We start from the raw sequence: 17,931 nt of genomic DNA on the forward strand, positions 1-17,931 counted from the left end.
CAAGGCGCACCCCCACCGCCAACCCCCAGGCACAGAAACAGGGCGCACCTGCAGGCGTGGGACAGTTTTCATCCTGGATTTGTCTGTTCTGCCTTATTTTTGTATTCTTGTCGATATTTCCAAGTAAAGGCAGTTTTCAGTTTTCGAACTACTACATGTCTCAGCCTCGTTTGTGTCTGCACCTGAGTCCCAAATCGAACCGTGTCACATAGACACTAAGACAAACTTCAGCTCAAACACGGAATAGTACCATACAATGACAAGAGCAACTTCGTTACTCAGAAACACAACAACATACTGGGGGGGGGGGGGGGGGGTTAAAAACCCCTGAAACACCTCTCTTCTCTCCTCTCATCCGCCTGTCCCTCCTAAACCGGGTGCTGGGTGTTCGGAGGCCCTCGGCAAACAGTGGTTAATTGACTCTAGGGGGCTTAGGGCCCGTGGTGGTGATGTCAGGAGTCTAACCCTGAATAGCAGGGGGGATTATGGCGACAAAGCCACGGCAAGCGGTAGGGAGAGACAGACCTGGGCTTACCGCTCACGCAAACACGACGTCAGGGTGGGCCGGGGGTGACAGAGCCTGAGAGAGCCTTCCTCCAGGAGGGCCGAGGGTCTAATCCTTGCCGTAGTGCCTTTGAGCAACACACTTAAAGCTGGAACCTGGGCTTTTGTCTCCACAAATAAATAGTTATTTCATCTCTCTGAACCGAGGAGTCAGGTTACATAATGCTAACTGGCTGTCTTTCCAGCTACTCTCCATACACAGCTATTAAGATTTTTATTTTATTTTTTTTATCTCATTTATTTATTATTACCTTTATTTTATCTTATTTATTTCTATCATATTTATCTTATCTTATTTATTTTAATTTTATTTATTATTATTATTATTATCATATTCATTTATTTCTTATCTTAGGAACGTGATTTCCTCATCTTTCTAAAGTCAACAATGATTTCTGTCGTCTTACTGACATTTAAAGCGTTGCCCTGTGATGGACTGGACCTGTCCAGGCTGTTCCCCCACCTTCCGCCCAACGAGCGCTGGGATAGGCTCCAGCACCCCATGACCCTAATTAAGATAAGCGGCTTGGAAAACGAATAAATAATTTTTTTAATGTTCTTTTAAAAAATTACAATTACAAAGGATGCATGCACATCCTGATATTGTCTGTATTTTCAGAGTCAATATTGGTGCATAAATAAAACAAATATTTTAAAAAATCTTTGCTGGTCTATAGTTTTCTTTTTTTTCTTTTTTTACATCAGAGGGCATGGAGGTTTGGGTTTTTATGAACGCAAGAACTTTTGTTAAAATCCGATGGTGAAATGTCGTATAAATGAGCAAGTGCCCTGGTTGACCAATACAAAGATGACTTATCCACAGATTTTCCAGAATAAGTGCTCTCATTTAGACGCGCGTTAGTGTCCGCCATTGGGAGGTGGCGAGTATTGGGCCAGATGTCCTACTTGCCAAAAGGAATGCAAAGCGGTGCGGCGGCCTCTCGCTTTCTGGTGTAGTGATCGCCGCGGATCCATCAGGACCTTAGCATATGGCCGCTTCTACGCAAATGTGTCCGCAGCAGCACCTTCTCGTGGTACCTCCTGTTTTCACAAAGTCTGCTGTGGGAGCGACCGGGTTCCCGGCGGTATAACCGGGTGGGTCGATTGGACTCGTTAGCCGTGGTTGGCAGCCAATCTAGGAAAAGGACAACTCTGATTTCAAACCCGGGTAGATGAAGCTCGTTAGCCTGTCGGGCAGTTCATCTAGGAGGACAATTCTGATTTAAAACCTCCACTGCCTTGCGGGTATGCTCATCTATGGCAAAGTCTTCGGGAAGAAACCCTGAGAAAAATCTGCATCCGTCTCCATTGCCAGTCGTCTTGCTAGTCTTGCCACTGTTAGTAGGTGGTCTCGGACAAGAGAGTGGGGTTGATGATGCGCAACTCTTCCTCACTTTAATCATTGTGCAAGTCATCAGTCATCCATCACAGGATGACTAGATGGTCCTCGTCACTGCGACGGATGAATAACAGTGTCTGCCATAAAGGAAATCGAGCACGGCCCAATCCAAAGTGAGAGTGCCGAATCCTAACCACCAGGGAACATGTATTTACAATGGGTGTAATATTTGTTGCTATACTTGAAAAAGTGATTTAAGATAAAAAATAATCTGGCCATAAAGGAAAAGCCTGTTCTATCTATCTTTACAGTAAGGTTGTGTAACAATCTGAGTTGAGTGGGTGGGTGGGCTTATTACAATAACTTTGATAATAAAATACACCAATCTCTGACAATGAGTAATGAGGAGGAGTCAAACACGGAGTACCTTGGACAGCTCCCGCGATCATGGCCATCGCAGGATCAGCACCTTGACAGCGGTCGTGACACTACTCAGTACAATTCACTCCATAATCTGTGTCCTATGTTCTACAGTGGTCTGTTAAATTTGGTTGTGCGTTTGAAATTATAAGGATCCTCACTACGAAAGATGTTAAAATCCGCCTGCTCTGTATCTCCGGCTCGGTGGGGCGTTACAGACACAACTGGTCGTGTCTGCGGGTGGGAAGCCGGATGTGGGTCTATGTCCTGGTCGCTGCACTAGCGCCTCCTCTGGTCAGTGGGGGCGCCTGTTCAGGGGGGAGGGGTAACTGGGGGGGAATAGCGGGATCCTCCCACGTACTACGTCCCCCTGGTGAAACTCCTCACCGTCCGGTGAAACGAAGCAGCTGGCGACTCCACATGTTTTGGAGGAGGCATGTGGTAGTCTGCAGCTCTCCCCGGATCGGCAGAGGGGATGGAGCAGTGACCAGGACGGCTCGGAAGAGTGGGGCAATTGGCCAAGTACAATTGAGGAGAAAAAGGTGGGGGTGGGGGGGATTGCCTGCTGTGCTGCAGGAAAAGGGTCCATTCAGGGTTAGCTGCAAGGGGGCCTCGTGTGTTTGCATCACGGTGCTGTGAGTAGTCGATGTTTCTTACTCAAACTAATTCACAATAACTCCCTCTGTGTTAAAGTAATAGATTACACTCAGCAGAATACCAGGTAAACATTCACAACAACTGCAATGGAAACCAAAACCTCCCAAAGACTGCTAGCAAGTGACTGCTGGAAAGGGCACGCGCGCATGCACACACACACACACACACACACACACACACACACACACACACACACACACACACACACACACACACACACACACACACACACACACACACACACAGCGTCAGACGGCGACCTACCAGGAAGCCGGAGGAGTTGTCCAACAGGCAGCGGAACCGGCAGACAAAGCTCCTCTCCAGGAAGGAGGAGTTCTCCGGGGGGAGCTGATCGGGGTCATAGGTCACCAGCGAGGTCGACACCGGCTTTCCATCTGGGGAATCAACGTGTGAAAAGTAAAAACATTTACTTTGATGCCACGATACAACTTCCATCCAACGGACAGGGTTCGGTGAGCTACGAATCACAGAAAAACACAGAAAATCCACTTTCAAATTCTCTCTTTTGCGTGTCCAAACCTTCTGTTACAAACCATACTGCTTCCACATTGTAGCCCCACCCAGCTGGTACTATGAGCAGTATAAAACAAATGCTTTTTCCCCCCTGGCTTTTCTTTTTCGGCAAATACTAATTGACCCAGGTCAGCTTCGTCTTTGGTTTGTGTGCGTGTGTGTGTGTGTGTGTGTGAATGTATGCCATTACAGTATATGTATACATTTGTAAACAAAGTTACTGTGTGTGTGTGTGTGTGTGTATTTTATGACTATGTGCGTGCCTGTGTGTGTGTGTGTAACATTTAGCCTCTATCAGGGAGCTCTTGCAAAAGGTCAGCTCCTCTCGCCTCTCGCTGTCCTGAGCTCAGCAGGAATGAAATGTATTCTCTGTGTATAAAGGTTGAAGAGGGCCGACCAGGGAAGCCCTGCCGCGTTCCATTTGAACTCGGTACTGATGCTGTAGCATCCAGTTCACCCATCAGCCTCTTACTGGTCAATACACTGCAGCCGTATATTCTGTCGTGGGCAGCAACATGTCACAAAGTACACTGATCAATTAATCAATCAATTATTTGTCTGCCTTTACCTGCCAACACACATAAACGGGTATCTGGATACTTATAGGTCTAATAACATCACATCATCTGTCTGGCTATCGATTTGTCCATATACAGGTTTGCCAAAATATGTATGGACACATTTATTGATCCATTTATGTCCATCGATATATCCATCCCCCTATCTATCCATCCATCCGTCCGTCTATATAACTGCAGTTGTATTCACCTTAACATGCTGTGCAGAGGTTTTATGTTGTTTGTCTGATTTTTTTTGGGATCCCCCGCTTTTTCTCCCCAATTGAACCTGGCCAATCACCCTGCTCTCCGAGCCATCCCGGTCACTGCTCCACCCCCTACCACATGCCTCCTCCGATACACGTGGAGCCACCAGCCGCTTTTTTTCACCTGACAGTGAGGAGTTTCACCAGCGGGATGTAGCGCATGGAAGAATTACGCTATTCCCCCCCAGTCCCCGCCCCCCCGAACAGGCGCCCTGACCGATCAGAGGAGGCGCTAGTTCAGTGACTAGGACACATACCCACATCCGGCTTCCCACCCGCAGACACGGCCAATTGTGTCTGTAGGGAAGCCCAACCAAGCCGGAGGTAACACGGGGATTCGAACCGGCGATCCCCATATTGGTAGGCAACGGAATAGACCGCTGCACAACCCGGACACCCGTTTGTCTGAAACTTTTATGTTATTGACGTTGCCGATCCTTGGTCAGGTCTCCCTTAAAAAAGACATTCTTACAGTTAACGTGACTTCCTGGTCAAAGGCTGAATAAAGTAAAATTTAAAGTATTTTTTCATGCAACTATCTATTTATCCGTTTATCTTTCCATCCATCCGTCACTGGAGGATGTACACTGTGGGTGGGAGACGGACCTGCTGGTGTCGCTGTGGTCGGATCAGCGCCGGTGCCGGCGGGGGGGTTGAGGGCCCAGTGGAGGTTCCTCATGAACTCATGCTGGTCCTCCGTATGGATCAAATCAAACACGCTCTGGTGCATCACGTCTGTCTGCAGTCAAACACAAAGAGATAAAAAGACTCGTTTGTCATTATTTGGTTTTCAGAGACATTTGTCAACCCGATGAATTGAAATCTGTGACTTGTTTAACACACTTAATGGGCTTCACATGCACGCCACATCACTAAGTCTCAGGACGCCTCTTCAGTTGCCGCCAACCTTCAATGCCTATGTTATCAATATGCTGATATTAATCTAATGAATATTCTGATCTGATGACGATAATATTCTGATTAAGACATGATATATGATATATACTACATAACTTAAAGCTACAATCCTGAAAACCTGCTAAAGTCATTGACACACATGAACACCATTTTAGTGATCACTTAATACCACTGAAATGCAAAAAAAATAAAAAATAATAAAAAAAAAAAGGCAAAAAAGTGGTCTACTGTCGCTTTAACTGTAACTCAAACTTCAACCAGTCTTTCTCCCACCATCCTTGTTTTAATGGACGCCCGAGGCTGAAAGTCACTCATCTCATTGAACCGGCTCGAGGACAATTTTAGTTTAAACATCCCAACAACACACATCATGCAGAGTGTGGTACAGTGAATTAAACACACTCTGGTGCCTCATGTCTGCAGGCAAAAAAAACTCCCAACAACACCACACACAAACACATGATGCAACCCCCCCCCCCACAGGGTTAAAGAGAAAGCCTCCCAGCTGAAATTCATCAGAATAATCAGTAGTGTTTATTTAAGCAGTAACCCATGAGAGGCTGGCCTCTATTTTTTTTGGGGGGGGGGGGGGGCGAAGAAAAGAAGAGGAAAAAAAAGATCCAACACCGAGCACAGTAAAGCTCTGTAAAATGGTGGTAATGTACAGCATCCCCTAGAGCATCACCTTTAGTAAGTGGTCGTGATAAACCCCTGTGATTAAAAACATAAAAATGTTTAATATATCTTTAATCAACAACAACAACAGCAGCAGCAGCAACGTTATTCCAATAAGCAATATAGTTTTAAGACCAGCAAGAATTATGGGCTGCCAACTCTATTTAAAAGTGATGTGGACCAAGGTGTGGTGGCTTTACTGAACTTCAGTACATAAATCACATGTTAGTGCTCACCAGCGCCCCCATAAATCCCATAATAACATTCTTAATTTTAGCCATTAGGATACTATTGTGTCTTGGAGGGGAGTTTTGGCCAAATAACGTTAAATGTTCCATATATAAGTGTACCTTCTGTGGCATTGGAAGTGTACTTCCTGTGATGTTGGCAGTGTACTTCCTGTGGTATTAGCAGTGCACTTCCCGTGGTGTTGGCAGTGTACTTCCTGCAGTGTTAGCAGTGCACTTCCTGCGGTATTGGCTGTGTATTTCCTGTGTTGTTAGCAGTGCACTTCCTGTGGTGCTGCATCATTGCTAAATGAAACCAGAGGACGCGCTGAATGAACAGTCAGTCCCGGCCCTCCTACAACTTCCTGAACCATGTCTGAAATAGATTTCAAGGCCTCAAATCAACCTTGAGGGGAGTGTTTGATAGCGTTTGCCTTGAGGGAAAGCCAAAAGAAATCAAGTGTCACTATGTGCTTACATCAAACGCCTGAAACTGGGCCAGCGACCCCCGTTACCCACTATCTTTCATCGAGACACAGTATGACTTGGCGCAGGACCAGAACCTCGCCACCGTCACAGTCTAGGGTGTTTGGCTGAGAGGCCACACAGAGGTCACCTTACACAGCTACTTAGCTCTTTAGGTATGTTAGAATGTGAGTACATTTTCAGATGTTCCATATTTCTGTTTTCATATCTGTACATGTATTTAAACTGATGTAATTAATTTCTCAATAAGCCCTTGATATTTCGGCCAATTATGCATTTATCCAATTATGTGTTTATCCATCCATCAATCTTCTGCAGTGGTGCCTGCAGATGGGGCCGGTGAAAATCTTGGGGTGGCACACTAAAAAGTCTATACAGCAAAGAGGAATTTTAGGGTATGCAAGTTCGTACAAAGGTAAAAACACTATATTATAGTGTATTACAAATTGCATACTGTTTAACTCCTTGTCTGATTGAATATGATATTCACATGAGATCGGCCAACGAATCATTAATTAGCCTATCAAATTCCAATATGAATGCATCATCACAAATAAATTAAGGGCGTGGGTTGCTTAAACATAAATATTAATTATTAGCTGATAACAGTTTCATTATGTGCAGCATATTATATTTTGTATAATTTACAAGTATCCTCTGTTCTTGGAATCATAGGCTCGAACAAAAATTTTATTTGAAATGTCAAGATTCTAGCTGGCCAAAAAGTGGCTATAGGAGATAATTGATTTATTGATAATTGATAATGTGTTTGGTCGCGTGCACGCGTGTCTGTCCACGGCTAATCTCGCTTACTACTGGACCCATCAGCTTAATAATTTTTGTGCACATTTACCGCCGCTTCCTCTCTTCATTCACTCTCTAGCTCGCTCGACCACCACTTCTCTCCCTCTCATCTGAAGCCAGAGCTGACCTGACTGGTTTTCCGGAACATTAGCGAAAGCAGAGCTAGTACACTGCAGCCAAAATGGTCGCATAGCAAACCTGGGAAGTGGAAGTTCATGTTAGACTTAGTCGCATTTGTGCAAGGGTCTGCCTAGGAGGCTGCACATCCACAGACTTACAGGCAAAAAGTTTTTAGAAGGTAGATTTTCTTAGCTTGAGTGCTGCATATTAAAAACCTTTTTTCCCCATATTTCCCGTTCAACTGATGGTAAGGACTACTCACTTGTTGTGTTCCACTCCTCCAGCACGGCTGTCTCGTAATGCCAGTTGAGCTTACCTCAACATGTGTTGAACCCACGCAGAAAATCAAAACGATATAATGGGGTCTCCCAGGCAAAAAACAAGGGAATTGTGTGCGCTTGTAAAAATGTCCTGTAACACTGTGGCCAGAAAGTCAACTGTTCCGCTTTAAATGTATATCGGATTTTTAAGGGCTTGCCGTTGCAAAGAAATTAGAATGACTGGGGCTTGTCAGCTGGGAGGGCCAGTGGGGTGGGCCAGTAATTTTGGCATGGTGGCCACAGCCCCCTCCCCCCCCCCATGGGGGCGCCATTGGCAACTGGTAGTAGCAGTTGCAAAAGTCATTCATGCAATTATCATCAATTTTTCCATCTCTACATACAGTAGTGTGCAGTACAATGAATGTAAAAAAAAAAAAAAAAAACTCAAAAACGAAGTCTCAAAAATTCGTTATTTATAGATTGGTCTTTTTAATTGCTGATTAGGTTTTACTATGTCCTTGCTGTTTTTCCTTTCCTTTTTATTTTCATTTCACTATTTTACCTGTTCTTTCATTGTTTTTCAGTGTTACGGTTTTAAAACACTTCACCAAAGTGGTGTTGAAAAGGGCTCTATGAATTAAGCTAATCATCTATCTATCTGGGCCCAGATGTGCTTCTGCCCAGATGTGTCTGGTCTCAGCCTTAGAGATAGGGTGAGGAGCTCAGACATCCCGGGGGAGCTGGGAGTAGAGCCGTTGCTCCTTCGCATCGAAAGGAGCCAGTTGAGGTGGTTCGGGCACCTGATTAGGGTGCCTCCTGGGCGCCTTCCTTTGGAGGTTTTCCGGGCACGTCCAACTGGGAGGACACCCCGGGGTAGATCCAGAACTTGTTGGGGGGACTACATGTCCATTTTGGCCTGAGAACGCCTTGGGATCCTCCAGGAGGAGCTGGAGGGCGTTGCTGGGGTGAGGGACGTCTGGAGCGCCCTACTTAGCTTGCTGCCACCGCGACCCGACCCCGGAGAAGCAGCTGACGATGAGATGAGATCTATCTATCCGTCTCAGTCCATCTGTCTGTTAATCTGTCCATCACTAACTTCCGGTTTTTTCTCCACATTTCCTCCTGTTTTGTTCATTTCTCATCCCTTCATGTCCTCCACCTCCTTCCGTTCAGTATTTCCTGTTTTACGGTCAGTGTAACAGCAGATGATGTGTGGCCCGAGGGCGTGTCTCTTAACACCTCCCGTCTTGCTGCTCGGTCCTGTTGCCAAACACTACCTGTGAACTGCGGCCGGAGCATCAACATACATTTAGGTTCGCTTGGTAGACGAGATGTGACGGGTCTTGGGTGGACGGGGCGCTCGGAGATGTTGTTCACACCCTGCTAGGACTGATCCGATGTGTAAATTTACAGTTTGGGTGTGCGTGTGTTAATGTGTGTGCAGAGCAAGTACACACGGAACGTGTTTAACGGGCACATATGGGTGTGTTAGGAAGAGGCAGAAAGAAATTTCCACAAGGAGAAACAGTCAAATAGAAAGACAGATGGAAGAAAGAGAAAGCTAAGCAGAGAGACCAAAAGATTACGAGACAGACAGAGAGAGAGAGAGAGAGAGAGAGAGAGAGAGAGAGAGAGAGAGAGAGAGAGAGAGAGAGGCATATGAACAGAGACAGACACTTTGGATAAATTCATAATCACATTCTAAAAATGGGATTATAGAGGAGCGAGGGGTGATTTGCTGTGAAAGCCAATTGGATTAAATCTCTCTATCCATATGCGTGTTTGTTTCTGGTCTCCACGAGGGCATGTGGAGTCGCGGTTGTTCCTACCCTTTGGTGCCAACCCCTCCGTTAGCACCGCCACCAGACCCCACCCCGGACCCCCTGCCCCGACCCAAGGGCCTCCAACCCGCCCTGGTCACAGACTAATCCCCCATAATCCAAAACATATTGTGGGGTCTAACACTACAGTAGTTAGATGACACGGCCTCAGGGATATTTGAAGGGCTTCAGCCAAGTACTTTATATCTACTGTTATCATGTACTGTATATTTTTTGGGATGGTTTGTCCTTTGTGTCCTTGGTGTTGAGGCAGAGAGAGCCAGAGGACGAGAATTTCATTATATTCTACACACGACGATAAAGTGGAACTTGACAAGCAGCAGAGACTTTATGTACAGGAACCACTGACCAACACATCACATCCTATCATATTGATCCATTGTGAGAGAGCGAGAGAGAGAGAGAGAGAGAGAGAGAGAGAGAGAGGAAGAGACCTGTCATCTTGAATACATATTTTTTCCGATTTAGTTCAGTTTTACAGATTACTATATCATAATAATTCTTTTTTTTTTTTGGATTTCCCCCACCTCCTTTTTCTCCCCAATTGTATCCGGCCAATTACTCTACTCTTCCAAGCTGTCCTGGTCGTTGCTCCACTCCCTCTGTCGATCCAGGGAGGGATGCAGACCACCATACGTCTCCTCCGACACATGTGGAGTCGCCAGCCGCTTCTTTTCACCTGACAGTGAGGAGTTTCACCAGGGGGACATAGCGCGTGGGAGGATCACGCTATTCCCCCCAGTTCCCCCTCCCCAACAGGCGCCCCGACTGACCAGAGGAAGCGCTAGTGCAGCGACCAAGACATATACCCACATCCAGCTTCCCATCTGCAGACACAGCCAATTGTATCTGTAGGGACGCCCGACCAAGCTGGAGGTAAAGTGAGGATTCGACCCCGCGATCTCCATGTTGGTAGGCAACGGAATAGACCGCCACGCTACCCCGATGCCTGACTGTATAATAACTTTTAATGCTTCTACAACAAGTCAAATATGTTATGGTTAGCTTGAAGCTAGCATGCTCAGAGGATTCAGACTCAAGCGAGTCTTGCATAGATCAACCTGCTGTAGCAAACCGCACAAACTTTCAGATGTTGTGAACAGGGTTAAGAGATTTGTAGGTGTTATTCACACGTATGAAATTCTGCTGTTTTTTTTTTTTTAGGTCATAGAAGTGAATCGCTGGACAGGGAATCAGTGCAACATCAGCTGGTTATGATGCATCATCAGCTGGTTATGATGGGTGGATGTTGGGCCTACAGCTAAATTTATAGTGTGTGTGTGTGTGTGTTATATATTTTGCTATTTTTATAAATTCTGCTCTGTTGTTACTTTTAATTAATCAATGTTTTTCGCACTTTTACTTATTTTCCTTAGTTTTAAACTTGTCTGTACTTTTATAAAATTTGCCAGTACTTTTACTTATTTTGGGGAGGGGGGGGAGATTTTATTGTTTTATTGTGTGAAGCGCTTTGTGTTACATTTGCTTGTATGAAAATTGCTATACAAATAAAGTCTGATTGATTGATATCCTGTTAACCACCCTGCAACCACTTCCAGCTAGGAATGAACGATTAACTATACTACACACGATTCCCGGCAAACAAAACAAGACTGATACTGAGGCAGCGTTGTGTGTGTATGGTCCTAAACATCGGCGCCGAGACACTTCCACAGCAACTTTTCAACACAAACACATCTTTCTAGTTGTGTTTATTTTCTTAACAGCTGCCAGTTTGCTGTCGACCAATCACAGGCTCTGTCACGTCATTGTATTGTCTTATTTTTACATTTTCTTCACCTTGTGTTATCATTTCTCTATCTGTGCACTGTTACCATACAAAATGTGCAATAAAAATAAAAACTTGATTTGATACGAATTTCCTAGTTCTCATCCTCATTATTATAATCATAATTATTTGGAATAACACTATCATGATTCTCATCATCATCATAATTGTCATCATTATGCTCTGAACATGGGCTAATAATGCAGGTCACAGCTTCTTGTGGTTCATCAGCAGAGCTGTTTCCTCTGACATGAAACTGTCCGTTCTTCCTGTCTGTCCCCCTCTTTCCTCTTCTCTCTCTCTTACTGTCTGTCTCTCACTGACATGAAACAGTCCTTTCTTCCTGTCTGTCTCCCTCTTTCCTCCTCCCCCTCCCTTACTGTCTCTCGCTCTCTCTCTCTCGATGTTTTATGCTCCAACTCTGTCCTATATGAGCTATATCTTGGCCAGGGGTCAGGGTTCTGGTCACTCTGTCTGACCCTAATGTGAGCCCTGGGTCAGATTACACTCCCATTAAACACACAACAGCTCAGCCAACTTGCCACTGTGTGTGTGTGTGTGTGTGTGTGTGTGTGTGAGACTGGATTATGCAGAATACCAATCCTAATATCAGCAACACCAGTTCTATCTCTGTTCTCATCTACATCTATCATTTAATAAACCTACAGTGATGAAAGTCTCAGTGTCCATTCATAAATTTAAAGCAAATGATTAAATGTCTAAAAATTAATCAATTAAGGAGCATTTCCATCAAATCCGTTTGAATGAATAAAAACACCCATGTAGGCCTACATGTCCTATATTATTATATAACCATACTTCCACGTCCACGAGGAAGACGGACCAGTTAAGATGAAGAAACAGCTCATCATTTGATTAAATTCGACTCACGTTTCCTTTTTTACGGCAAACGTGTTTCCATGGTAATTCACTGCATTTCTTTATACTGAACAGGAAAGTTTGCCCACCTCAAGCGAGCACAGAAACGTTCTGCAGATTTCATTCAGTATGTGTAATTTCACATACAAACACTTGGACAGTAACACGGTGGCTCAATCTCTTCTTCTACATCATAAAATCAGGGGGCTGCTGGGGGCTTTTGGGCAAAGAAAAGGTGTGTTTGGGTGCCAACTTTCCACCAGGGGAGGTTTACCTAAGGGGAATACCAGTGCTTTTGGGGAGGGGCTGGTGGGCGGAGCTCATTTGTGGGCGGGCCCAAGTAGGTGATAGGTATATTTAGGTGATTGATAGAGGTTTTCCTTGGTTTTTACCTGATGAAATCCCAGATAATCCTGGATGGTGTGAGATGAGAAGAACACGATGCCTTCAGCCGTCACCACCAGGACGAAACCGTTCAGGGCCTACACACACACACACACACACACACACACACACACACACACACACACACACACACACACAGACATATTAAAACCTTCTCTTGAATTCCCTCAATAAGACACATTATCTACTGTAAGAAATAAAACATACACAACACACTGAACTGATAACCAGTGGGGGATTCTCTTTGTCCTTGCCCCCCTCCATGATAAGGTCAAAGGTCAGAGGCCGACAATTAAAGGTCGGCCTGGAAATAAGACTGTCTGCATCCACTAAAGGCTTTCACAGATATGACAGTGATGGAAGACTGCAGTCCAACAGTGTGCAGTTTTTTTTTTATAGGACTCACATGATACTGTTGTCTCACCAAAACCAAACAAGAGCAAGTCTAATAGACTCACTCAAATACATTCACACACACTCTCTCTCACACACTCTCTCTCACACACACACACACACACATCATTTGAATTCAGTTGTCGCTGTATTTTATGTGTGTTGTGTGTGTTAGTGTTTTGCGTTAGGAAAGAGGGTGGTGAACACAAGGATGCTGGGTCAAATCCCCAGTGCACATGGTGTGAGACCTGGAAAACAGCAGTCAGACAGAGCACCAAGTCCCAGAATGTACATATGTAGATTTAGAACAGGAAGACCCTCACACTAAACATACAATGAGTCATCACTGAAAAAGTCAATAGCTTTACCTTCACCTGGAAATATGAGAGAGAGACAGAGAATGTCTGGTCCATCTGTTATGCAGGATACTACACTTTCACACTGGTAGCTGCTCAGTACAACCAGTCTACTAATATCAGTCACTGGGAGCTACCAAATACAACCACAGAGACCCCAACAGCCTGAGACACATCCAGTCTTTCTCAACATGGGGGGAAAAACAAACAGTGAGCTGTAGTCCGGATGATGGAAGAAAGCAGTGCAAAACAAACCCAAACCGGGGCTGATCTGACCCTTGGCAGAGTCATAGATGAGGCATTGGTTCACCCAAAGGACAAGGGGAGAAACGGGGGAGGGCAGACAGGGGTAGGGAAGGGGTTGAAAACCCATCGGCACAGAATCGGTGGGCTGACTCACACCTCAGCCAAGGTTTGGTCTCCTTTCCACCTGCTGCCCTCTTCCCCGGGGTCCGGGGGGGGGGGTGATGATACTGTGCTCTGCTTGGGACTTCCTACACCTCTCTGATGATGATGATGATGATAACAACCCCGGGAGGGCTTGGGGAGGCTTTGTATCCGTGCACCCTGCACCACCTCAGTCCACATGGATCTCCCCCTGTGCACACTGTGCATCAACACAGCAGGACCCAAGACTCACATCAGTTCTGCTTAACAAGGAGCATACACAGTATCTGGACTGTTGGTGTGTTCTCCATACACACACCAGCAGCGTGTTTTTGGGTGTCCGGGTAGTGTAGCGGTCTATTCTGTTGCTTACCTACATGGGGATCGCCGGTTCGAATCCCCGTATTACCTCCGGCTTGGTCGGGCGTCCCTAGAGACACAATTGGCTGTGTCTGCGGGTCTAGCGGGGGACTGGGGGGGGGGGGATAGCGTGATCCTCCCACACGCTACGTCCCCCCTGGTGAAACTCGTCACTGGCAGGTGAAAAGAAGCGGCTGGCGACTCCACATGTATTGGAGGAGGCATGTGGTAGTCTGCGGCCCTCCCCGGATCGGCAGAGGGGGTGGAGCAGCGACTGGGATGGCTCGGAAGAGTGGGGTTATTGGCCAAGTACAACTGGGGAGAAAAAGGGGGAACCCCCCCCCCCAAAAAAAATCCAATGTTGTTTATATAAAACTAAACTAATAAGGCACACGTCACCTCAGGATCGAGGGTTTCTGCTTTAATAGGGGTAAAAAGCAGCAATACTTCAAGCCATGTGGCCACACAGTTTATCTCCTTGAACCCCAATTTACACACACACACACACACACACACACACACATGGTGGCAAACAAGCGCTGTATATAAATATTTAGATTCATCTGTCTGCAGAAAAAACACGGCCCTGTCTCTCTCTCTCGGGGGAGAGAGATGGAACAAGCGAGAGAGAGAGGGAGAAAGAGAGGGAGAGAAAGAGAGGGAGGGAGAGGATTGTTTGTTGTCTCTGTCAGTGTGTTCCCTACAACATGACAACAAACAATGGCTGGAAGAAAGGAAAACAAAGAAAAGCTCTCTCTGTTCAACACACACACACACACACACACAGACACACACACACACACACACACAGAGTGTCATTTCATCCCAGGCCCGTCTACAGTCAGCCTTGGCAGGGTACACTCATTCCTGTCGGGAACAAACATTTTGTGCGAGCGTCTTTACAAATGAGCTGGCCTCAGATGCCCCCCCCCCTGCCCCCCCCCCCCCCCCCACACACCAGACAAACAGCTCTGTGTGTGGGTTCGGATGTATGTGAGCGAGGGATGGACAGAGGAAGGCTTATATTGGAGGGCCATGTTATGTGGACACGACAATATACGAGGGCTGACCCGAACGCCTTGAACCCTCGGTAATTGACAGAAAACTCAGTATTAGAATTACTATTTTGTCCTGGGAGATGTTAAACGGCAGTTGGTAACACAGCACAGGAAACACAACAAACCGCGATGGAGATGGCAGGACGGCAAAAGACAGTGCAGGACGATGGGTTGCCATGGCGACGTCTGATTTTGCCTTTGTCTCTCAATAGCATAATAATCAATTACAATACCAGCTAATGACAGCATGTGATGAAGGCATAATGAATTTATTAACATTAATTAATTAGTTATTACTTAATAAATACATTATGAATATATATAAATATTATATAAATATATCATAATATATTTGAGTCGTTTATAATGACCTCCTACATAAACACACACACACACACACACACACACACACACACCAGCCGTCTCCTCTGAATAATGCATGTGTTCTCTGGCTCTCCATAATTTATGTTTCAGTGTCTGTAATGGAACACAGCAGCTAAGACAGGAAGTTGCTTTTGGACCCTGGACTCGGGGACACACGCACCATTACTAGACCTATATAGACACACATGTCCTGAGTGTTTCTCCACACTGCAGCTTTGCAGCTGAAGTCATTCATTTGACCTACTGGCAGGAGCGACTTACGATTTCATTAAAGGCAGAACGAGTAGTAGGAAGATCAATGTATTCATTGACTCACAAAAATAACCCCTCTCATTCATCACTTACGAGCCACAGGACGTGTGTGGCGGTGTCCGTATCTGTCTGTATTTTCTTATTTTGCTGTGTACGGGACGTTTCTGGGCGTTAACCTTTGGACAGTAGGACTCTATAAAAACGTAGTGATCAGCTGTCGGATTGGGATCGTAAACACGCATTTAAGAGGAAGCTATGACAATGGCGGACACAGCGCCGAAAAGACGCAAATATAGGCGAGGCGAAACGCCAAGCGGACAGAGCTGGTTCCAAAATGAGAGTGAATCTGGGGTTGACGTTCACCTCCTGGCGAGCAGTGAAGGAGAGCATGGGGATGAAGAGTGACGCGGAGTTGGCCTGTACACTGGGGATGTGTCCCGGCTACCGCGGCCAGGGGGCGTGTCCTTCTGGTGACGTTGAGCCGGGGAGGGAAGGGCCAACATTGAACGTTGTGTCTGCAACTGACAAATCCTACTCGTTCTACCTTTAATTACCACATAAAACAAACAAAGAGGTCAAGGGTAAGAGCCTCTAAACCCATCCCTCAACGTACAGCAGTGTTAACAAGGATATAAATATGGATATGTAACCAAAATCACAATTTGACAGGACTGTGTGTGTATGTCTATGGGACCTCCATGTGGACATGTATAGACTACGTTATGTGGTTTTGCTCGCAAGCCACAGACCTGCAGCAGAAGTTCTCCCTCAGGTACATGGCTGTCGATCACTTCTGTTGTCTTCCTGTTGTCATGGCAACATCTGTTTCCTGTCGCATCATTGGACGGCTGGCTCTTTAGGGCCACTAAAAAGTGAAATACAGAGAAAAGAGAGAAAAGAGAGCATCAGAGAGAGAGCGACAGAGAGAGAGCGACAGAGAGAGAGGGCAGAATGAGGAAATGCTACTTAACAGTTCTCAAGTCAAACCAAATTCCTAATAGCGTTAAGGTGGCTATGCCCCAACTGATCCCTGTGATCCCCCTCCCCCCAATCCCTCTGAGCAGGAAAGAAAAAGGAAAACTTTCCTTCATTAGTCAATAGAGCATCAAATAATTAATCAGATATTAGGACTCACTGTAATGATGTAAGTGAAACTGAGCAGATGAGTGAAAATTAAAAATTAGTGTGTTTAAAAGCAACTGTTGTGAGCCGGTTAAACATATGATGTTCACAAGCGACAGGAACAGTCATGGTGTATAGCATGTCTGGAAAACAGCCAATCACAACAACTTCCCATCACCCCCTGCTGCTGCTGCTTTAAACACACACACACACACACACACACACACACACACACACACACACACGACACTCAGGCTGACAGATAATGTGTATAGTGTTGTGCTGCTTTATCTCTCACCAAGACCCCATACACCTGGCACCGTGGGTTCAAACCTGGCATATGACTTTGGTCACATGACCACTCCCCTGAGCTGACCTTTAACCTACTCCCTCTAGGTGGAATAAGAGGTGTGTGTGTGTGTGTGTGTGTGTGTATGCGCGCGCGACTCCAGAATAAGATCTGATAAGAAGCTCAGTGAAATTGAATTTCGGAGTTCAAAAACTAGAGCTGGGCAATACATCCATATAATATCAAAAAATAACATAAAAACTCCTGATGTGACTGTCTGATGTGCAGAACACCCCCGCCAAACAAAAAACAACAACATAGCATCAAAACACTTAAAATTATGTCTGAATACCAACTGAAGGAGTATGTGAATATTCGGGGCGAGCCCCGACAGTGATGTCATCTCTGATCATACTACATGAACTCTGGCAGCCCAGTTACTCCCAAAATCCATTATAAAATCACCCTTTATCCAAAATACAGAGAGACAAGTTTGTCTGTGCACAGCAGAATGGCAGGACAGGACAGGTGGATCCATGTCTTCTACTCGTCTCCCGTTGACTTTCCAGAGAGACGGCAGACACTCCTG

The 17,931-nt window shown here is 45.7% G+C and overlaps 1 protein-coding gene across 1 annotated transcript in view; it reads right to left on the reverse strand.

Moving 5' to 3' along the window:
- The window catches only part of ahr1b (aryl hydrocarbon receptor 1b), a 59,795-nt gene that overhangs the window by 21,805 nt on the left and 20,059 nt on the right, over positions 1-17,931 (reverse strand). The window contains exons 3-6 of the mRNA XM_056300939.1: positions 16,681-16,796; positions 12,729-12,818; positions 4,912-5,076; positions 3,245-3,367 (exon numbers count right to left, since the gene is read on the reverse strand). Of these exons, the coding sequence (XP_056156914.1) occupies positions 3,245-3,367; positions 4,912-5,076; positions 12,729-12,818; positions 16,681-16,796 (494 nt within the window). The remainder of the gene's footprint in view (positions 1-3,244; positions 3,368-4,911; positions 5,077-12,728; positions 12,819-16,680; positions 16,797-17,931) is intronic.

This window comes from Lampris incognitus, chromosome 21, assembly GCF_029633865.1.
Source record: "Lampris incognitus isolate fLamInc1 chromosome 21, fLamInc1.hap2, whole genome shotgun sequence".
In the NCBI taxonomy this organism is placed as follows: Eukaryota; Metazoa; Chordata; class Actinopteri; order Lampriformes; family Lampridae; genus Lampris; species Lampris incognitus.